Source organism: Astatotilapia calliptera, chromosome 9 (genome assembly GCF_900246225.1).
Source record: "Astatotilapia calliptera chromosome 9, fAstCal1.2, whole genome shotgun sequence".
NCBI classification, from domain to species: domain Eukaryota; kingdom Metazoa; phylum Chordata; class Actinopteri; order Cichliformes; family Cichlidae; genus Astatotilapia; species Astatotilapia calliptera.
Window position 1 is genome coordinate 20,886,990 of NC_039310.1, and position 23,873 is coordinate 20,910,862.

Sequence of the window (23,873 nt, forward strand, 5' to 3'; positions counted from 1 at the left end):
TATTTCGTCACTGCTTTCATTTGCAATGATTTTCAGGGGGTAGAGCCAATCATACTGCTGCAGCAGAAATAAGAGTCATTTCTGGAGCCTGTTTTAAATGTACAGTACTATATATAATACATCTATATAGTACTGTGTATATTTTTTTTTTCCATGAGAACAAATACGATGGATCCTCGACAAATCCTACCAACCAAAAAGGTGGAAGCCGAGTTGCTGACTTTATTTTTTTCTATGTCAGTGCAGCAAGCCATCACTTTCTCAGTCCAATTATTTTGGAGGAACATATTCCATTTCTCCCGACCTTCATTTTAACTGAGAGGGATCCCTAATTAGTTGCCATATTTTTCAAGTCGCTGTCCGCAGCAGATGAGGTGAGCCTTGTAATAGAGTAATAGCTGTGGCAGAACATTAAACCTTAACAGGCTTCCAGAAAGATGTTAAAAACAGCCCGAGTCCACATGACTGCCCGACTTTGAAGAAAACACCAAAATGTATGGTGTCACTACAGTCCTCTGCACAAGATGTGTGAGCATAGGAGACAGAGAGCAGGAGGAGAAGGATGGGGGGTGGAGAGGAAGGAGGAGGTATACACTCAGTTTATAATGGAAGCCAGATTAGAAATCAAAGAATGATGCAGTGAATCATTTTAGTTTGCAGAGAAAAAATACACAAAAATACACCAAGGAATCAGCGCCAAACGCAAAAGAGCTGCAGTTTTGGGGGTTCTTTTTGGGAGGGGGGTTGTCTGCTGTTGCCTTTTCATGTGTTTGCCTTCCTCCACCTTCTGCTGGAAACTGTTCCTCTTTGGCAGCGAATGAGGCGTGAATATGAAGTACCTTGGTACTTGTCACTCCATTACCTGCTCTCTGTGCTTCTCATTACAACTCCTTCCCCTGGGAATGCATTCTCACTGCAGGGCGAGTGTATTCAAAAGCTTTGTGTTATGCTAGGTGTTCCTGTTGTTCTTTGCCTATGAGTGTATATATAAGCAACAAGCACTTTTAAAGGAGAAAAGAAGCACAAACCAGAGCTTTTACAACTATATTATATAATGTATATTTAACACTGTGGCTGTATTGTGTCATTAGAGGACTAAGGAAAGTGTATTTGTTGGTGTAAGTGCTGAAAAATGTCAAATTCTGTTTGTAACTGTAACTAGACTTGCAAGAAGCAGTGGCAAAAATGCAAATGCAATGGTGTGAAAAAATGTTTGCCCCCTAAACCTAATAACTGGTTGGGCCACCCTTAACAGCAACAAATGCAATCAAGCGTTTGCAGTGACTGGCTGTGAGTCTTTCACAGTGTTGTGGAGAAATTTTGAACCAGTCATCTTTGCAGAATTGTTGTAATTCAGCTGCATTGGAGGGTTTTCACCTTTTTAAGGTCATGCCACAGCATCTCGATCAGTTTCAAGTCAGGAGTTTGACTGAGCTACTCCAAAGTCTTCAAGAATTAGTATACTGGGACATTTATACTTGTCTTTAATGTGTGGTTTTATTCAAACTGTGAAGCACTTTGTCACTGTATGTTTTAAAAAGTAAAGTCAGAGTAGCCTTGTGCTGCACAAGTTGAACAACAGGGTATAACAAGAAAAGTGTCCTGTTGAAATTAGAACTTTTTCTAATTAAAACAAGAAGAATATCTCTTTTCATTCTGCACCTTTTTTGTTAATAACAAGGCAGTTTCCCTGATTTATATGTGAGCATCGTATTTTAACCAATGGACATTTCCACCAGCCCAGAACTGGTTCTATTCTGGTTTAATAGCTGAAATCTTGTTTCATGGAGAGTCTACGGTGGCTCTGAGAGGTCAAATGCACTGCACCTTAAGAAATCACCACCAAATAGAAAACCGCTGCAAAATTAATGGAAGCCAAATAAAACACCACAGAAATAATAAAAAAACAAACAATGCAAAAGTAAAATGAAAAAATTATTGTCACGTTACTGGACGCAAGAAAATGACAAAACAGCGACAGAAGTGACAAAGTAACTGTAAATGGCTCATAACAAGTATTATATCAGTCATGAAATTAAAACTCACATTGCCTGCATCTTCTTCTTATTCACAACACGAGTTAATACGTGTCTCAGTGCAATCATTCGTTTTGGTTTCTGTCACTGCTTTTCTGTCACCTTATTGTTTCCCCAAAAAACATTGTGTTTTGTGAGATTTTCATATTTCTATTTCCACTGTGCTTTATTCCACTTTCTGTTGTGTTTTGCATGCTTTCGCAGCGTGTGTTTGACCTCTCAGGGCCACCGTACAGTACAAGGCTTTGACAGAAGTTACTTAAAAGGAAAGAACAAGACATTTTAGGTATCTGTAATATCAGTTCACCTGACTCAACTAAACCAAACTAAAGGATATATACCAGAAACTTGCAGTCAAACGATACAAACTACCACCTTGCTTGGTTTTCACTGTTTGCTGTAAAAAAAAAAGTCTCTTATCATGTCGGAACGATGGATCTGCTACGGCTTGGTGGTAATGAGGTGACACCCTGGTTCACTAACTCCAGAAAAGAAAACTTTTTTTCTTTAAGTCTTAACTCTGATAGTAAGCCAGTCCTTATCTCTGAACATCAGTGTCCAGCATCACTAATGCCGGCTAACAGAGCAAATCCCTGCAGCCGAGGCTCCAAAATCTTCTGCAAAGCCTTCACAGAAGAGTGGAAGCTTTTAGAGGAGCAGATCTATGCCCGTGGCTTTAATGTGAGATTTTTACAACTCTCATTTGTGTTTAGTTTTAGTATTCACATATACTTGTCACCACAGTGCTATAGGTGTCATCAGATGTGTCAAAACGAGTCAAGCAAGTCATAATATCACACAGATACAGGAGGAATATAGCACAGTCTTCCACACGGGGATCTGGAAGGTGGATGAAGCATTAATCAGCATGCCTGCACTGTCAGTAAACATACATTTTTAATTCAGGTCCTGAATAAAAAATAAAAGTGTTACGCTCTACTGGAAGCCCTCCAAAGGTAATATTCATCATTATGATTCCACCTCCCTGCTGCAAAGAGTCATATAGCGGATGTTCATTGTGAGCATCTGTCACAGGGTATTGCTTTCCGCAACAACAAAGAAAATGACAGCGGCAACCAAAACTTTAAATATCTATGAAGGGCTCAGAGGGAAAACAAATTAAGACACTTCTGAAGTTTTCATTTCATCGAAATGAAAGTGTCTGCCGACTGATGACGCCCCTCCTTTAAGCTGTATGCAGTCGGAGGTCTTCTGCTCCTTCTGTTCTTCTGATCCCTGTAGTTGCCTGTGGCTGGTTAACATTGTGGCAAACCAATTTCCTCCAGTAAGAACAGTTTGCCGGAAACCAGCTGCAGTTCTCTGACAGAGGGAAATGTGTTTCTATAAATGCACTGAAGTTCAAAGAAGAGAGGAAAAACTTTCACTCATCTGTAAGTGGACTATTTTGTACACTAAAGACCAGATTTATAATGCAGAAGATGTGATGTTAGCCTAAAAGACGTTGTCTCTTTGATGCGAATGGTGAGTTTTTAATGTCCCCAAGTGGCCAAAACATCAGTGTCATCGTATCTTATCCGGCCCACAGTTCAGCACAATTCACAGGTTACTGTAACATGTGAAGTACTGAGAAGTCAAGGAGCTCACAAGCGGTCACACCCCTAAATGAAAGTGTTTGAGTGATATTATGTAATATGAGTAGTGACCTTGGCTGTAAAAGACATAAAATCTTCTAAAACATCACCATATCATGGCACTGACAATATTTATTGATGTCAGTGTAAGGCCCAAGGCACACAGGCCTAAAGACCAACTGGTACCCACCAGTCACTGTGGACAAATTTATAATTCTGACCAGCTGTGAGCGGTTGTTAGAGGTTGCTGGCAGTTCCTGTAAAAATTGATTGCTTGAGCCCCTATTACACAAACCTAGAGACCTCAAGATGTTTAAACATGACGGTTTCAACTGTAAAAAGGTGCAACTTCTACTTCAAAGTCTGATGTTCTCCATTTGCAGTTTGCACTCTTTCAAGTTTCACTACAGTTTGTTGGATAGTTAACAAATGTCAGTCAGTATCTTCCACGCAATCTGTGGGTGACTCTGGCAATGTGGTGGAAACCAAAGATAGCAAGACAGCCACAAAAGATCTCGTTAGTCCTTGGTTACTTATAGTTTAATAATACAATATTAACAATCGATCCGTTCTTTTTCTTCTACTTATCCATGTCAGGGTGACAGGGATGCTAGAGCACGTCCCAGCTGTCATAGAGTGAGTGGTGGAGTAACCAATAGCAACCTGTCCTAGAACTCATGCAGATGCAGAAATTCACACCTATGGCCAATTTAAAATCACCAGCTAACTTAACATGTGCATCTTTGGACTGTGGAAGGAAGCTGGAACACCCGAAGGAAGCCCACATGGGGCCTGAAGAACATGCAAATTACACACAAAGGCCCCTGCTGGCTGGTGGATTGAAACCCAGGAACCTCCTTGCTGTGAGGAAACGGCGCTAACCAGCCTTTCCCTATGCTGCCGAAAAGATTAAATACACGTTTATTATAGATTAAGGCGGGACATTCCTGATCCCAGGGGGAACATTAATGTGCGATAAAGTTAATCAAATTTGCTCAACCTTTAGCAGCTGCAACATTAAAGTTATATATGAGAAAATCCACAAGTAATTCCCATCCAGTAATATATGAGCAAGGCTTTCATGTGCTACTAAGTACTCTGCTTCTGCATGTCTACTTTCACTTAGAGTCCCAGGATTAAGCCACATCCGTCAGCTGTGTGGATGTGATTCACCGGAGGACACATTCAGGTATATTCTTCAAAAAAACATACTGTGCAGCAGTGCCCTGCAGGGGCCTTCGGGATATTTCTGGCTCCCACTCACTCAGATATGCAACAGCCCAACATGGACAGTCAAGCTGCAGAGCTGATAATAAAAAAAAAGGAAGTGAAGTCATTATAGTGGAAACTTCTGCAACTCTGAGATAAACTCTGGCGAGGAGTTCGCAGTGTGTAACTCTATTTTAAATCACTGAGGAAAAAATGAGAGAAAAACAATTACTTTCAACTCATTTGAAGATTTTTTACTCACTGCCAAAGCAGGAGTAATGACTTTTAATGAAGATGGTGAAATGAGAGACATAATAACGGGAGCGAGTGTAGCTGCACATTTCGTGCGTTCCACTCTGCTGGAAACTGCCTCGACAGACAGCTGGGTGGGTGATTTACTGAATGTCTTTTGGAAGGCTGGATCATTTTGTACAGGGCTGCAAGCTTTGAGACTGATACCATACTGAATTGAAAATGATACCCATATCGGAGAGCCCTATTGGCTGTCAGGTTACAGGCGCTTGCATCCATGTGATAAGATTAAAAGATTCACACATGTGCTTATAACTGCATGTTCCAGCAGTAGATCACAGTAACAGTTATCTCACCGGAGAGCAGGCGGCATTAAAGAGGCAATTCCTCTTAAAGATTACTAGAGCGACGAGATGTTTGATTTATTGCGAACCTTAGGGCGAGAGACTCTGTGTGTATTGAATATGTTTTATAGCTGAGTCACACATACAAAGTGGAAAGGCATGGGCATTCCCCCTCTGCTGCCAGCCAAGCAGCTAGCATATTTCCACAGCTGCATATGCCAGTTCAGCTGAAGTGCATAATCTCATTTCACAAAATGTGCTGCACAGTGAAAAAATAAGCATATTCAGTGTGATTAGTTTTCCTCCCCTTTGCATGTACCAGGGCATAAACATGGTTGACTCTCATTTACAGTCAGGTATTTTAACATGGCAGTCTATGGAAATTGACTGCCAGCTTCAAGTGGCCATTCAGGGACAGCATTTTTTTTGCACTTGTGGTTTGGCTTCATTTTTGCAGCCTTGCGACGTCACTGCAGGATAGGACTCTACTGCAGGAAAACATTCTCTTTTGGTTAGATTACGCAACACTTCAGAATAATACAGCATGAAAAGCTGCTGTCTCCGGAATAGATTTGATCTTTTAAATTGGTGTCCACAAGTTCAAAGACTACAACTGCAGACAACAAAACTGTGTTTTCTATATTACCTTTTGCAGTCTGTTTTGTGTTCTTTTTTGTGACCCAGGGTGTTTTGCACTCTGCAAATAACACAAAATTTTATTTAAGGCTTACTTTGAAATTATTTTTGAACTCTGCCTTTAAACTTTGAATTACAGTGTTGAAAGAGCCACTAAGATCCTTCACAGGTATAAACACAGCATTTTATAGGAGTTGGAGCTGATTTTAACTGTATGCAGTTTGGTCATTTCACCCAATGGTTCACAACTTGAGGGCAATATTCATACAAATGGTCACCATGAGATGATAAATGTGGCAGGAAATGCTATTTCTGAAGTTTGTATTTACCTGTGAAGCTTTAGCTCCAAAATAGTTAATTGCATGTTTGCTCTACATGCAATAGATCCCTGGTTCAAAAGCAAAAGAAGACACAACCCCAACCTGAAATGGTCATGAGCCAGCGTACAACTAGAGTTGGTCCAGACCCTGGATAAATGTGACAGTTGTGTTAAGAAAGACTAGAATGAATGTCTCTATTTGCTAAAACTACTGATAAATAACATACATTTACAGTCCTGATTTCTTCCTGCATATTTTCTATGTACACATAAAACCGTACCAAGACGTCAGACATGGTGGTGGTGGTGTGGTGGTCTGGGGCTGCTTCAGGACATGGGTGATTTGTTGTAATTAATGGAACCATGAATTTTGCTCTCTAATAGAAGCTCTACCTGAAGGCAAAAGTCCAGCCATCATTGTGTGTCACGGTCCCTGGGTCTCATGCCCTTGGTTTTGCGTTTTCTGTTAGTTCATTATTCCTTTTGAGTTTTGAGAAATAATTTATGTTCATGTTCTGTGTTATTTTATACTTCTTTATTAATGGTGTTATTTTGTATTTTCTTGTGTTAGTTATAGATGACTTCAGATGTATTAGTTCCCTTTAGTGTTCCTGTTCTGTTCTTTCAGTCTTGTGTTTGGTTAGTTTTCTACAGCTGTGCGCCTGTTTTCTCTTCCTTCATTACCTTCTGTGTATTTTGTCTGAGTCTCCATGTGTCCTTTGTCAAGTCATCCCTCTAAGCTGGGGGTTTCCTAGTCCCATATTTATATGTTTAATGATTTCTGGAAACCTTGGATTCCCAGGCTTGCTTTGTTTATTACTAACACAGCATAACATGACAGTTTGGCCCCAAAGCTCAAGCACACTTGGGTTATGCAGAAAAGTAATGATCCAATATACACCACCAAGTCCACCTCTGAAAGGCTCGAAAAGTAAAAAGGAAGGTTTTAGAGTGTAATTAAGTCAAAGTCCAGACTTAAACCAGATTGAGATGCTTTGGCGTGACCTAGAACAGGTCGTTCATGCTCAAAAACCCTCCAATGTGGCTGAATTCAAACAATTCTGCAAAGAAGACTGGGACAAAATTCCTCCACAGTGAAGTGAAAGACTCGCTGCCAGCTACCAAAAAGGCTTAATTGCAGTATTTGCTGCTGAGCGTTGCACAATCAGTTATTAGATTTGGGGGACAATTACTTTTTCACACGGCGCCATGTAGGTTTTGGATAACTAAAAAAATCCTTAATACATGAAATCATCCTTTAAAAGCTGCATTTTGGATTTACTCTGGTTATTTTTGTCTAATTTTCTAATTTGTTTGATAACGTGAAATATTTAAATGTGAGAAATATGCAAAAAAAGTCAAATACTTTTTACAGGGCTGTAAAAAATGATTTGAGATGTTCTATATTCTTTAGCAATTTATAATCCAGTCACACTATTAAGCATTAGTGAGGTGATGTCATTTAGAAATACACCTATGTTTACCCATCTGTTACTGTGACACCATGTACACCTATCACTGCAGTACATGGTGTTACCACCTGACTCAAAAGCTGCAACAAAAGTATGGAGACTGACACCAGAGTTTCAAAAAAAATAGGTTTGATTTTAAATTATTTTAAATTACGTAGATTTACATGGATTGACGCACAATAAAAAGTAGCATTCATCTAAAAAGCTCCAGCGCATTTTCTTAACTGCAGCATTATATGTGACTCTGTTTTAGTTTTATGCACAAAAGCCTATTGCATATTCTGAAAAGACAAATAACTGAGTGGTTAAATGAACTGTGTAGAATAAATGGTTAATAAAAGCCAGAGATTTTTAGAGATAAAAACTGATCTAAAATCCTGGCTTCAGCCCAGCATGAGGACAGATGGGTTTATGCAGCCTGCTCTCTACATAAAGCAGAATCTTGTCATGGCTGAAGAAGTGCAGTGATTGCTTTTTATCATTTAGATTCAGTTTAGTTAACAGTCACTTAATCGAATTTTACTTCTCCTGATTTGCCCTCCATTGGGCTCAGCATCCCCTGGGGGTCTGCTGCTAGGCCCCGGCGTTTTTAAATAGAGCGCCGCTGCCCTCTGGTGGATTCAAGTGGTGCTGACCACACTGGGAGCACACTAGGTGCAGATGTTGATTTGGATCTTCCAGATGTTTGATTAAATTAGTCAGGGTTGTGACGTCTACAGCGTCTTAATATCTGCCACCACTGACTCCAGAATCCAAAAATGCACCCAGTAAAATAAATGCATTACCAACCAGATTATGAGTGATACAGGCAACGATTTAAGAATATATTACGTTTCTTCATAATTCAATTCAACAGAAATTGACCCAATCGCAGAAACTTTATTGATTATATACCAGCAGCATTTCATTGCCTCCAAAAACAAAACCCCCCATGAATAATAATTTACAAGAATCTCTGTTTATTATCTGTGCCACGCAATAGACTTCCTGCCCCATCTGTCAAGAAGAAGCCATTGCTGTAACAGACAGCGCACATTGTGTTCTGGCAGTTAATGCATGGACGCAGAAAAATCTTTTCACACTTGCAGGAAACGCATGCGCATAGAGGAAACCAACTGGTTTGTGTCAAGCCGAGGCAGACGGACGTGATCGAGCCAAAAATCACCTGTATTCTGGCATTCATGGTGACACAGTGAGTACACATTTATATTTTTATAACAGAGAGGGCGTCTTAAAAACGACTGAAAGCACGACTGGTTGTGCAGTTTTTCTTCTTCTTCTTCTTTTCTTTTTTGGAAAATAAGGCGGGTAGTTACAGGGTCCAGTGAGGCTGAAGCATTCTTATCTGGATGTTCCTCCAGCAACCAGGAATATTAGAATTAATTTCTAGACAATTTGTGCACACTGTCATCCGTGCTAAAATAAAATCATCGATCATTAAACGAACCTAGATATTAGCAGATCTGCTGCTTCTTTTTGCCTCTAAAGGGAGAGAGAATAATGTGAGTGGACGCGAAATTATCAGTATTTCTGATCATAATGATTGCATTATGTTCCTATAAATGGCTGCTTGCTGTAGGGAGACTGTTTTCCTTGTATCGTGTATCCTCCCGAGGATGCGATTGCTGCGGTCCAGGAGTAACGCCTTGTCGCTATCATTACTGCTCATCCCTCACAGACGGAGAGGGGAGATGAGGGAGAGAGGAGGGGGGGCAGGGGGGGGGGGGTTGTTGCTCATCACATTGGGTTTTGTTACATTCAGCATAATCCAGCAAACCCTTGATTAAAAAAATCCACTGGCTTCTCGAGCTGTTTGCATTCATATATTTATATATTTCATGTCGATCGCTGTTGCATTGTGCAAAAGTTGATCGTGAAGTGTTCGCGCATTCCGCAAGACACGTTTATTCACCTCAGGTAGTTTCAATTTAGCAAGCACGGATTTCAGCACGAGATTTCCGTATCATTTAGGCTTGAGTCGCTTTTTTTCCTCCTCTCAATCCTCCTTAGAACTGCGCGCCGGCTGTCAGATCTCTAATCTCTTGCGATTTCTTGGACTGTGATGTTTTGCGTGTGATGCTTCCGCTTAATGCGGTAATGATCTTCCAGTGAAACCTCTCCTACCACCATCACCACCACCCTGCTTTCCGCGCAGCTCTCTCACTGTAGTCTTCTGCTTTCAGCCCATGGGCTCAGAGCGGGAGGAGATGCGTAAGACACAGGTGCAGGTTCATCAAGAAGCAGCTGCCAGTGTCCTCCAAGCGCGCACCAGAATGGGAAACACCCCCACCAACGCCTCAAATGCCTGCTGCTTCTGCTGGTGCTGCTGCTGTAGCTGTTCCTGGTAAGGAGAAACACTCCACTGAATCCCACACATCCACACACAGATTTATACACTGATGACTTAAGTCCTCTCATTAATTACATTTCCTTAAATTTCACGGGTTCATGAGTTTTGCATGAGTTGCTAGCTGTTGTTGTGTGGCCGAGATTAATCCTGAACTCACTCAAATTTGGTCCAGCAGGACTGATTGGTGTCAGCTGTAGCTAATTTCACAGCTAATAAGACTGTGGGACTTAAGCAAGCAGCGGGCATATGGCATGCGTGTGTACAAGGAGCAAGATGTCAAATGGTGTGGCTACGTACAATTCGGGAGGGAGGGTGTCGTTTGCAGCTGGTTGGGGGCTGCATGCAGTGAAAGAAGATAGTGAAGGGGAGGGTAGTTGCCTTCTTCAGCTAGTGTAGGGCTGGGCATAGGAATGCAAGGTGCTGTTGTTGCTCCTGAGTGAGCTGCTGCTTTGAGTGCCATTGTCTCCACGCATTATTCTATGTCTCTGCCACAGCCCCACTCAAGTGGATCTTGTTTTTGAGCAATTTTAGTATCTCTGTTTTGCTTTCATGTCTCCCACTGATCACCAATTGTTATTTTTACTTCCAAAACACGTGTTTAAGGCACCAAAGTGGCCTTAAACTAAATCACTTTAGTTGCCACAGAAAGGAGTGCGCCACGCTCGAAAAACGCTGAACAACCCTGCCCAGTGAACTGCACTAAAGCGTAGCCAGAATGTACAGTGTTGTATTTTATCTACACCTAAGTAAAACTAAAGAAGAAAAAATACAATTAGAAAACTAAAACAGAATGCAAGCACAACTACACAACTATAGCAATGCATAATAGATAGCAATAAGACTAAAAGGACAGTTCTTTTAAAAGCAATGAAATATGCACAGGAAATGAAACCGGTCTTAAAAAGAAATAAAAATATGCAGCAGTTTCCTTGAATTTCCTGTTCAAGTTAAAAACAAGAATATGACAAACAAAATAAAGCACTCATGCTCTATAATAAGATGGCGAGTATGACAAAATGTGTTACATATAGCCTGTCAAGAGGCATGAGAGAAGGGAGAGGTTCAGCTGATAAGCACCTGATGGGAAAAAAAACACCCAAACCTTAAAGTGTTCTGGTTTTGTGACTTCACAATGCCAATGTTTACGGTTTTTGGCAATGCTATCACATAGATTTCACAGACTATAATAGCTTTTTTGTCATTTATGATCGATTAAACAGAAAAATCTACCGATGTAACACTGAGTTTATTGATTGCTGAGTAAGTGGCCCATGAAAACAACCAGTCATTACAATTATCCAGTGTTTTCACAACTCATTTCCCAACAGAGCTGCAGGATTCTCGAAATGCGATTCAGGATCCCTAGAGCTCTGCAACCAATAAGATTGTTGTATTACTAAAATGGGTATATCTACAGATAGGGACAGTACTGTGCAAAGTCTTGAGCCAGCCCTCATGGCTGTATAGCTTCCTCGGAAAATGGGAATTGGGTGCATGTGTTACTGAAATATGTGCAAACATACATGGAAACACAGTATATAAGACAAAAACTGAGTTTGTACAATTTTGATGAGCTTGACAGTTATTATTTGGTATGAACACCTTTATTCTTCAACACAGCCTGAACTATTTAGACAAGCTTCCTTGTAATTTCTTTAAGTAGTCTTCAGAATAGTTCTCCAGGCTTCTTGAAGGCCATTCAAACCCCACCCTGCTTCAGTAATGTTATGGTCCAGGCTACTGGGAGGCCAATCCATGACTCACAGACAACCACTTTGTGTTTTTTGTTTTGTCCAGGTATGCTTTTACTGCATTAGGAGTGTGTTTGTGATCATTTTAATACTGAAAAATCAAGCCATTGCCATTCAAATGTGATTCAGATGGTGGATCAAATCTGATGGTAATGTTTGGTGTTCATATTTCCATCAGCCTCGATGCCAACACCTGATGTTCTAAAAGAGGACTTTTTGTGCAGTAGCATGAGCTTAATGTTTTTAACTCTGAAGCTATGGAAACTCCCATATGATTTTGAGCCATCACATCACATGTCTGGAGTATTTTGCTTGAAAAGTTTTAGAATGGAAATAGTGCTGAGCATAAGAGTACAAATGGTAGTGAAGGTGTATATTCAGTTTGTTATTAGGACTATTTTGTCCTCTGTAAGTGGTCCCTGCTCCCAAAAAAGCTTCCACAAACAGCAAATCATGAAGAAAGTGGTCATTACAAGTTCCCAGAGCAAAAGTTTACACCGCCAACTGTCTTGGTTTGTCCAAACAATGATTTTTAATTTGCAGAGACATAAACCAGAAAACGTTAAATCAAATAAAAATCTAATAGTTTCCGTCTGGAATAAAATGAGACGTATGTTGTAGTAACAGCTCAACAACAGATGCACCTCCCTTTTGACTCCAACCTCTCATTCATTTACCAGCACCATCCACACAGCAACCCAGAAAAACATAAACTCAGTGGCCCCGTGACCGGCGCCGGCTCTCGTCGGATGGAGGCCTCAGGGGGGGTTAAACCTGTTTTGGAATTATCAGCTATTTGCTTTTGCTTCCTCTGAGGACAGCCGACCTGTTGTATGCAGAACGTGGTCGCGATAATTCACTCCGCTGGGGATGAGTAATACGTTTTTTATTCTACATCTGTATGACTTTAATTTAATTGTTGCACAGCTTCAAACACCACATTCCCAGGTGGGATGGCTCACAATGGACTCTCACCTGAACCAATTAGCCGACAGCCAGCTGCTACTTCAGGCAGAGAGAAGGTTTTAATTCCACACAGGTGAGACTCACAGGATGAGCTGGACAGTTGACACACTATACTTTTTACAGAAACGTTCCCAGTGGATCAGCCTGAACGTGCTGTAAATGTTCTCTCATTTCAAATGAAGAAGAAACTATAGAATGCATAGTGCTCCTGCTACACTACACTGTAGGAAATCAGTGTTTGCAATAGACTTTTTGACTGAGGATTGCATGAAATTTAAAGTATTTCTGGGTTTTGATATTATCTCAGTCTAGTGTCTACATATAGGGTATGTAGACACCAGCCCATTTTTAATGTGTACCATTTGGGATTGGCTTCTTAGTTTTATTTAAGGGAAGTCATGAGGCTAGACTGTATAATATTAAACCAATGGTTCCTGAGGTTTTTGATTGTTTGCTGCTGGAGAAATTTTAAAGTCCATATAATGCATTTGGGGTATGTCACTTTCCCTATGAATGTAAAGAGTTAGCAGAGTTATAATGTAATATCGAAAGGAGTTATACAAAGAAAAACACTGCTCTTGAGCGCACACCATAAAAACGTGGCCATCACAACCATCACATTGCTTTTGGCCTGTGCATTTTGAGGCCTTAAGGTTAGTGTATTGGTCACCACCATGGTGGCTTTTTGGGAGCCAGAAGTAACTGTATCTGGACAAGAGGGTGGAGTGTTAAGTGATCAGCTAGTTCTAGCAAGCCTGGTTACAAGGCTCTAGCTATATGTGAAAAAGAAGATTTTCACAGGACTACATAGAGTCCTGTTGCTCCTGTGCTTGTGATCGTTGTCCTGTTGGATGAACCAAACGTGGGCCAAGCTTTAGCTGCTCAACAGATGGCCTCACATTTGACTCTAGAATACTTTTGGTATGCAGGGGAGATTGCGGTCAAACCAATGACTGCATAGTGCATAGAGTTGTGTGAAAAGTTTGGATCTACTAATAAGCGGTTTGAATGTCACAGATCCATTGCATACATTGTTTAACTGTCTTCATGATGTGAGAACCTGGCTATCTCAAAACTCTTTAACCTTGAATGACAGTAAAACTGAAGTTATTGTCTTTGACAGCCATATTCCATTGAACCAACTAACTGTTACCCTTTGACCCACTTCCTAGCTACCTCTCCCACATTGTAAGACTCCCTATTGCCATTCGCTCTTCTGAGACTGTTCAGTCTTTTAAATCTCATTTAAAGACCCATCTTTTTACTCTGGCTTTGATGTAAGATAGTTTGATTATCATTTGGTTGGTTTCTATGTTTGTCTCGTCTTGCGTTGTATTTGTCTTATTTTTATTTCCTAATTTGTGAAGCATTTTGATCAAAACTGTTGTTTTTAAATGTGCTATATAAATACATTTTGATTTGATTTGAAGCCCAAAGTAAAAGGAAAAAAATACTACAGTTTAACTCAGCAAAGCTGAAGCACAAACATCTTGGATGGCTACACCTCACAGACATGACATTAGTGACATTAGTCATCATGACATTAGTCAGATAATCTATTTTCCACAAAAGTACAACCGCGGTGCAGTGCATTGACTTTTGGACAGCTGTGAATCTGCACAGCTAGGCTGCTAATGCCAGTATCCTGAACAATGAGTTTTACATATTAAAAAATACCATATTATAAACGTGCTCTAAATTTGGGCATTTTAACACGGAAGTCTGTGGGTGTTGACTCTATTATGGAGCCAGCCTCAAGTGGCCACTAGAGGAAATGCAGTTTTCGGCTCCAGAGGTTGCTACTTGCATCATCATGTAACATATTTACACAATGTCTGCTTTGAGGCTAGCTGGTACACCTGCAAACAAATTATGAGCAGTCGGCCCTTATTTCTAAATTGTTTAGCCACAAGCAAAATGTTAAAAATGTTCTCTTATTGGCTGTAAGGACAAATACAGTCGTGATGCACGTCACAGCGACTGAGGAACAAATGCATTACTTTTAATCCTGATGGCAATGTCAGCACACTGCATGGCTAATGTAGCTACGGATCCCATTAGTTCTGATCGTAGGCCCAGTGTGACACAAACTCAAACAACAGCAGGTGTTTTCATGTCTCCTTAAGGGCCTCCACATGTATTTTGCCATGCATTGAATTATAACATGTATTTATTCTGTCTGATAACAAATGGTCACATTAGAAGATTTTCCAATTTTGAATGTCTAGCTCAAGCTGCAGGGTGAAAAACTGAAAACCGGGTGACAAACTGCTTTAAAAACATTCATGATCAAAACGTCAAAGCTCTCCGTGTTATTTGTCTTTCAGTTTGACTGTTAGAAACGAAGACGAAACAATACAAAGGTCCACGTTTGAGAGCAGGACGGACAAAACCACTAATTGCGAAGAAAGGTGAGTTCAGCGATACAGAATCTGTGACATTGCTGTGGAAATTCGGTGACATGCCAACGCATCCATTATTCTTTTATTTTCCAGCCCAAAGCCTACTCTGGAAGACACTCGCTCCTGGGCGATGTCATTTGAAAGGGTGATGAAAAGTGCAGCCGGGCGAAGCTGCTTCAGGCAGTTCCTGAGAACAGAGTTCAGCGAGGAGAACATGATGTTCTGGCTCGCCTGCGAGGAGCTCAAAAAGGAGACGAACAAGACTGTGGTGGAGGAGAAAGTCCGCCAGATCTATGAGGACTTCATCTCCATCCTTTCCCCTAAAGAGGTGAGTAAATAATACTTAGAATGATCATATCTAAGTTTATCAACAGAACATCATAAATGTGTTCTCTAGCCTTGATCTTCTCAGATATGTTATGATAAGTTATCATTTTTAAAATATCAAAACATTTTTCATAATCTGCAGATTAGCTTATTGTAAATAAATTTTGGATGAAAGAATAATCAGCTCAGTTTCTTTGTCCCAAGTAGCAACCATATTATCACATATGTTTACTACAGTTCAAATGCTGACAATCAACACATTCTCACTCCTGAGGTGTAATATTGCAGATTGCTTTTGCTGCATTGCAGGCAGCTTTTATGTTCCTTTTTTTTAGCTCTAAGATCGACTTCACCAAAAGTCTCACAGTGGCTGTTTTAGGGTGTAGAGTGTATATAGAGTCAGGGTGTCAAAGTATAACAGCACTGACAACAAGTGGAGTATTATAAATATCATGTTAATGACAGGCTGCAAGAACAGTATTGTTAATAACCCACCAACAGCAAGTGTAGCTACCAGTAACATAAACCAGCCAACAGTCATAAAAAAGGAAAAAAGACTAGCTAGAGACCACTAAACAACATATAAAAGGCATGTGAACTGACAGGTTGAAGTCGCCTTACTAATTTATGGATTATGTCAAAAGAAGGCATGTAAGTAGATATTTTTGAGTCAAAAGTGGTTAAAGCAGTAATTTTACATTTTCAAGCTGGTAGCAGGAAGCCTCGTTGATATATACTCACTGGCTACTCCATTAGTTACATGTTGCTAGTACCAGGCTGGACCCCTTATGCCTTCAGAACTGCCTTCATTCATCATAGCACAGACTCAACAAGGTGCTGGAATCATTCCTCTGAGATTTTTTACATAATGACACAACAGCATCAAACAGTTGCTGTATTGTATTGAGATCTGGTCACCTTGGAATCTATTGCCATGTTCAAAAGACCAGTTTCTAATTTGAACACTGTGGTCATGAAGAGATGGGCGTGGTCAGCATCAATACCCAGGTAGGCTGTGGTGTTTACACGACACTCAGTTGGTATTAAGAGACTGAAAGTGTGCCATGAAAATATCCCACACATTATTAAACCAGAAGCCTGAACTGCTGATAGAAGGCAACAGAAATCTAAATCTTCTTTTGTCCAGTCTTGGTGAGCCTGTGTGAACTGTAGTATCAGTTTCCTGTTCTTAACGGACATCAGATCACTCGGAGTGGTCTTCAGCTGGTGTAGGCCATCTGCTTCAAGATTCAGCATGTTGTTTATTCACTCTTCTGTATATCTTTCTTATAACAAGCAGTTATTTGAGCTTCTGTCGCCTTCTTGCCAGCTTAAAGCAGGCTGACCGTTCTCTGAGCTCTGGCATCAACAAGGCTTTTTCACCCAGAGAACTGAGGCTCACAGGATATTTCCTCTTTTTCTCTTTCCCACTCTGCTTAAACTCTAGAGATGGTTGCGTGGAGAAATCTCAGTAGATTGGGGCGATCGTGGCTCAAGAGTTGGGAGTTCGCCTTGTAATCGGAAGGTTGCCGGTTCGAGCCCCGGCTCGGACAGTCTCGGTCGTTGTGTCCTTGGGCAAGACACTTCACCCGTTGCCTACTGGTGGTGGTCAGAGGGCCCGGTGGCGCCAGTGTCCGGCAGCCTCGCCTCTGTCAGTGTGCCCCAGGGTGGCTGTGGCTACAATGTAGCTTGCCATCACCAGTGTGTGAATGGGTGGATGACTGGATATGTAAAGCGCTTTGGGGTCCTTAGGGACTAGTAAAGCGCTATATAAATACAGGCCATTTACCATTTTTAGATCTGCAGTTAAAATATTTAGACCAGTCCAACTGGAACATTCACTTAAATCACATTGTGTTCTGATGCTCAGTTTGAACTTCAGCAGGTCATCTCGACCACGTCGACATGCCTAAATGTATTGAGTTGGTGCCGTGTGATTGGCTAATAAGGCATTTGCAGTAACGAGCAGTTAAACAAGCATCTGAAAGTGTCACGCAGAGTATAAAATCCTCGTGTGGAAGTTGTTTTGTCCTTTTATATGTGCATTTTTTTAAATCCATCATCCGTGCTATTGAACATTCTTCTGTCTCCTCGTCCTCTCCAGGTCAGTCTGGATTCACGCGTCCGAGAAGTGATAAACCGCAATATGCTTGAGCCGACCTCGCACACGTTCGACGATGCTCAGCAGCAGATCTACACGCTGATGCAGAGAGACTCGTACCCCCGCTTTATAAACTCATCTGCGTACGCAGATCTGCTGAAGAGCCTGGAGGAGTCTCAGTCTCCCTCTGAGCCATAGACTCTCCACTGCCACACAATGCTTTCTAGCGCATGCGTCCCACCCGAAGGAGTTTCGTGTTCATGTTGGAGTCCTGCTATTTAAAGAAAGACAGACGTGAAAATGAACACTACTTATCCAGCTGTAACTGCTGTTTATTTACCCACGATTAGCTTACCAAAACCTTTGGAGCAAACAAGAACAAATGCTCGGTTCAGCATCAGTTACTTGTCTAAAACATATCTATATTTTTATATACTCCCTAACGCTTGACATTGCACTTTTCTACCTTGTTTAATGAGGGAACGCATGTATCTGTGAGCACTGCATTTGTATTTAGGTATATTGTGAGCCTTAATGCATATCCAGTTCTTGTAGAAAGTAGTAGTTTTTATTTAACGGTAAAATTAAGAAGAAGGAAAGTGCCTTGGAATAAGATCTTCTACACTAGCACCTTTGGTCTAAAACGAATGGTGCGACAATGACTTCACACGTTGGTGCTTTTAGCTCTTCTCAAAGATCAAAGTTTTTACAACTTGATGAGCTGATACCCAGAAATAGATCTTGTCTTTGTGTTTCAATACTGTGATACTAGTCTATATTTAATTTAAGCAAAACAGGGAAAAACAAACTGAATACATGACCATGACCACTGATATATTTGTGTATTTAAAAATTTGTGTGAAATAACTATATGAATTCTCACATAAATAAAGCACAATCATACGTTGCGTTTCCTGTCATGTGTCATGAACATTCACAGTAGAGTCTATGCTTTCACCTCATTATGTATCGCACATGTAGTACTGTAGTTTTTGCAGTGTGTTAAGAACAGTTTTCAGAAACGACTTACACTTTAGGACAGCCAACAACATATTGGCTGTCCTACTTAATCAGGTAAGAAGGCTGATGAAATCCCAGGTGCTAATATTGTATCTACAATTATGTAAACCCAAATGCAGGAGGAGAGGAATGAAAGAATGCAGAAGAGAAACTACATGTGTTTAAATGCGAGGGGGGCAGGTGGAAAAGTGAAGGGGGGTGATTTTAAATGCCTGGGATCAACCATCCAAAGCAATAAACAGTGCACGAGAGAAGTGAAAGAGAGTAAAGTCTGGGTGGAACGGGTGGAGACCAGAGTCAGGGGTGATTTGTAAAAGATGGCTAGAGATAAGAGTCAAAGGGAAGGTTTATAATATGCTAGTGCTATGATGGTTTGGAGATTGTGGCTCTGATAAAAAGACGAGAGGCCGAGCTAAAGATTTTCACTGGGAGTGGCCAGAGTGGACAGGAGTAGAAATGAGTATATCAGAGGGAGTTTGGAGACAAAGTCTAGGAGGCAATGCTGAGATGGTTCGGTCATGTGCAGAGGAAGGATAGTGGATATGCTTGACCAAGAATGCTGAATATGCTAGACAGGAGGAAAAGACCTCAGAGAAGATTCATGGATGAGGGGAAAGAGGACATGCAGGGGGTTGGTGTGACAGAGGACGCTGGGATAGGGGGAGATGGAGGCAGATGATTCAATGTGGTGACCACTAAGGGGAGGAAAAAAGAAATCTGAGAAGCTGGCAGCAATAAATATTTGACCTTTTAGCTTGGCGATGTGCCTTAATTAATAATTCATCACCAGACCAGAGCTACATTAATGAAAAAGAAAAACATTTAACAACAGGCCATTTATTGTGAGAGAGTAGGTATTAAACCATGAAATGTAGCCCTAGTTGTTATAATACATACAATTCCTGCAAGAAATGGCTCGTCTCAATGAAAAGTAGCTTCACAATCAAGCAACTACTGTTAGTTACTCTACTGTAACACTGAGGGTTGTGTGTGGCTCCAGGTCAGTATGCAGCATCAGTACAGTCATGCCTCTTGCAGGCTGACAGCCCCGTTCTTATCTATGAGTAGCAGCAGGTTTCTTTTTTTTTTTCCTTTCTTTTATTTTTTAATTAAGTAAGTCAGTGGTCCTCGAGTCCGTGTAGTCTCACGGGAGTCAAGCTCAAAGGACTCTGTTGATGTTGATCAGGTGAGCGGACACACTCGTGTTCATTCGTCGCTGATAGGAGGAAGCTGCTTTTCTATGAATCGCTTGACATCCACCATTTCCTGTAAATACACAAAAAGATGCAAAAAGCATTTCAGACGGAACTCCACGGTCAAATGTGCCTTTTTTTTTTCTTATTCCCACCCTCACCTCTGGACACGCGCTGTGAGGTAGACCACGGTATGACTTGAAGGTAATGTTGGCAGGATTGATGAGACCTTTCATCTTCTCTGCTGTCTGGATGCCGAATGCGTAGGGAACCAGGGGATCGGCATCCCCGTGGCACTGCAGGACATGCATGTCCTTGTTAGCACTGTTGGCAGCCGCCTGAGAATAGAACAGATTAGGATTATTTTTATTATCTGATTATGAGTGAATGTGAGCTGGCTGTGGGATATCCTGGTAGTGTAATCCAATTGAAGGAGTAGTTTGCTAAAAAAATAAATAAATAAATTAAAAATTTGAAGCATTACATGTATATATACAGTGCTTACTAAATGTATTAGACATCAACCCAAAGTAAAATAAAACCCCACTCATATATGTGCTTATTATTAACCGGTCCAAAAGAAAATACTTGCATTCACAACTTTATGAAGTGTCAATTATCAAAAATTTTAAGAACTACAAATTTCAGGTGGATCTGTCTAAAAGCGTAGGTTGCACCCTCAGAAATGTTTCTACCTGAGGGAAGGATTTGTGGAGAGGAAGCCAGCAGCTGAGAGCGACCACACCGGCAAGTTTCTGTTGAGTCGTCAGAGCCGTGTAAAGAGACAACGCTCCACCCTGGGGGGAAAAAAAAACCACACACAAAAAAAAACATCATTCTCACAAAGATACTAAGCCTAACACCAACAGATTACAACTACACATCAACACAACCTCAGCTTGAGGACAGCACTTGATTAATCCACACTTGATTGATTTAAACAGTCCAGTTTTTATAGCAAAACCTAAGTGTGTGTCAGTTTTCATTGGATAAACGACTGAACAGACTTTTAAATCTATGGGATAATTCACAGGTGGGAGCTAACGGCCACATACCCAACTAAATAAAGAATAAACAACTCCCAGTGCAAGTATGACAGCTCCAAGAAAACACAAGTAACTCATCTAAGTCAGAACGTTTGTGACACTACAGGCCTTTCTCACTGTTAGAGGATACAAATACAAAGAATGCGGTTGTAGAGGAAACATGACAAATACACTTCTTCATTAATACACATTTGTCAGTCAAATAAAGGGAATTCACATTTACATACAAGGCTCATTTAGCAGTGTCAAAACATGAGTATGTTTGCATGATTAAAGGCTCTAGTCCTCTTTTGTTCTTTTAAAATAATTTATTTGGAAATAAATTATTTGTATTTTAAGTGCCTAAAGTACATGAAAACAGTGCCTAGTTGTTTTTTCTGCTTTTCTTGCCTAAATTTAAGATGTGCCTGGACACAAAATACATCCATAATTTAAATCAAGTTAATCTTTTCAGTTATCGTGCTGTTTGATATCAAATGAAAGAAACAGATTAGCAAAAAAATAGTCCTGCGCATAAGCATAAGAACAAATTGTTCAATTTTTAGTTCGTTTTTGTATAGATTACACAAACAGTTATTAAGCTTTAGATACGGTACATGTGTTTAACCTATTTTCAGTCTATGTTAGATGGCTGCTGTTGTATTAACTGCTTACAGCATAATAATACACTATATAATAACTGCCTCCTACTATGGCTCCATGGCTTAGTTATGTACACATTCAACTAAAAGGAGACACAAATCCCTTTGGGGTTGCATCAGGAAGGGCATCCGGTGTAAAATATCAGCCAAATCAAACATAAGGAGTGACCCAATGTGGCGACCTTGTGCATGAGGGAGCAACCAAAAGTAGCTTTAATATTTCCTTGATAAGTGCTTACTATTAACGGACCCAAAGACGTGGTTCGTATGATTATACTCACCTTCCTCACTGCACATTTGCAGTTGAAAGAAAACATCACCTAGCATCAAGCGTTTTTTCAAGATTAAAGTTGTACGCAGCGACTGGTGCTGTTACTCCAGGTCGAAGGAGTACATATTTTATTAGAACTGAGTGTAGCTTTTTGTCTGCCTGGATAAATATGACTGAAAAGGAAGTGCTGTTCATATTCTTTTAGTGTTTCTCATGGCTGTGAATTTCTTTCCAACTTAACTTTAAAAATCTGTAAATATCTTGTACTTGAAACAAAAAAAATTAAATGCACAACTTTTCCACGTTTTTTCTCATCAATTTGACACATTTCTCTGGTAAATCTGCTGTTTTCTTCCTATGAAATCACCAGTTTTTCTCTCAATTTTCTCTTATGTAAGTAAACTTAAAAGAAAAATAATTTTCCGCAAGATGTTACCAGCCCTCACCCAGTGATTTTTTTTTTTACTTTCAGTGGCAGTAATGCGCCATCATAACACTGCCTGTAAATCACACAAAAAAAAAACAAGGTTATATAACATATCATTCCTGCACATCCCACACTTACCTGCGAAAATCCGCCCAGGATAATCCTGTGTGAAGGTATCCCATTCTTCACTTCTTGGTCTATCAAAGCTTTAACTGAAATGAAATTAAGGAAACCCCTTATGTTTGAATATGACTAAAGAAAAGGCCTGAAAAGGATCAAAATCCTTCTTTCAACATACTGTTCTCTGACGCTCTCTTAATTCCAGCCTCGTCTTCATTTGCATTCGGGCTCAGCCCATAGATATCAAACCTGTAGAAAGGGAGCAGATACATGTGAGGCTCATCCGACATGCAACAGCCACACTCAATTGAAAAATGCTCCTTAACTGCGAGGCTTACCAAGAAGGCATGTTCATCCTCATGTTCAAAGTAACAGGCATGATGGGACTGTAATCAGTGGAAAAGAGTAACATTATGGCTTGCCCTAACTGCCCTACATGTGTCAACAGGTTTATACATTTTCACAGCCTTTAATACAGCATTCAAGTCTACTTAAAGCGCTTACGGACTTTCTGAAACTTTCCCAAAACCTGCTTTTCCTGTTATAACTGCTCTAAATACTTACGCATGTGGACAAATGTATTTCACATGTGGTATCCTGATGCCTGCGAAAGCTTCTGCCCAGCCATGTCTGTCATTTTGGACACAGTTATAGTTAAGGTGAAAGCAAAAGTGTCTTGGGTCCTAATGAACACCAATATTACACACAAGACGTAAACAAATCTCTCTACATACCCAGTGTCGCCAAGGCCATGCAGAAATATAACCTGTCAAAACAAACAACACCTATTCGCACATGCTGGTACAAACTAGGCTCTTTATTGTCTAATAACAGCTGCTTTTTTCACTAACATGTGAATGACCTGTGTCGCCTTGTTAACTCACCGCTGCAGTGGCTTTACGGGCAGCAGGCACAATGGCAGGTAAGGGCGCTGACATGTTATTGCCGCACATGCAGCGCTGAGGCAGCTGTTATGTCGGGAGAAGTTAGCTGTTCTTAGCTAATAACGGTGCCCTCCCCTTTGTTGTCAATCCGTGTCGAGATTTGTCCAACTCTGCCGTTCAAATATAAAACAGCTGAAGGACAAAATACCGACCGACCATGGAGGTCAAAGTATCGCTGCCCCCTGCCCCTGCTGGCAGTCGTCAATTTCTTCTTAGAAGTTGAAATGTGATGTTAAAAACAACCACACCGACGGTTAGGGTTCTACTCGCTAAAGACAGGCACGCTTCGTAGTCCCGCCCCCTCCGCGTTTTGATTGGATGTCGTTAGCGGCCCGATAACAAATGCACATCAGCCATTGGGTGAGCGAAATGTCGATGAGCGACTCTTTGAGGGCTGTTAAATCCTCCACAGCCCACTTCTGTATTTGAAAATTACAGATAATGTGACTGCACA

The 23,873-nt window shown here is 40.7% G+C and overlaps 2 protein-coding genes across 2 annotated transcripts; one reads left to right on the forward strand and one right to left on the reverse strand.

The window, feature by feature from the left end:
- The first annotated feature begins 9,866 nt into the window (after positions 1–9,866).
- LOC113029217 (regulator of G-protein signaling 20-like) lies at positions 9,867–18,665 on the forward strand. The gene is made up of 5 exons (XM_026179971.1): positions 9,867–9,954; positions 10,044–10,204; positions 15,255–15,338; positions 15,423–15,657; positions 17,761–18,665. The coding sequence occupies exons 1-5, from the start codon at positions 9,937–9,939 to the stop codon at positions 17,953–17,955; spliced, it is 693 nt and encodes a 230-aa protein (XP_026035756.1). The 5' UTR covers positions 9,867–9,936; the 3' UTR covers positions 17,956–18,665.
- A 933-nt stretch (positions 18,666–19,598) lies between these two features.
- Positions 19,599–23,758, reverse strand: LOC113029216 (lysophospholipase 1). The gene is made up of 9 exons (XM_026179970.1): positions 23,360–23,758; positions 23,210–23,241; positions 23,040–23,105; positions 22,814–22,861; positions 22,654–22,724; positions 22,494–22,567; positions 20,666–20,767; positions 20,132–20,308; positions 19,599–20,043 (listed from the first exon to the last, which is right to left on the reverse strand). Exons 1-9 carry the CDS (start codon positions 23,426–23,428, stop codon positions 19,984–19,986), a joined length of 699 nt encoding a protein of 232 aa, XP_026035755.1. The 5' UTR covers positions 23,429–23,758; the 3' UTR covers positions 19,599–19,983.
- Positions 23,759–23,873: the final 115 nt, after the last annotated feature.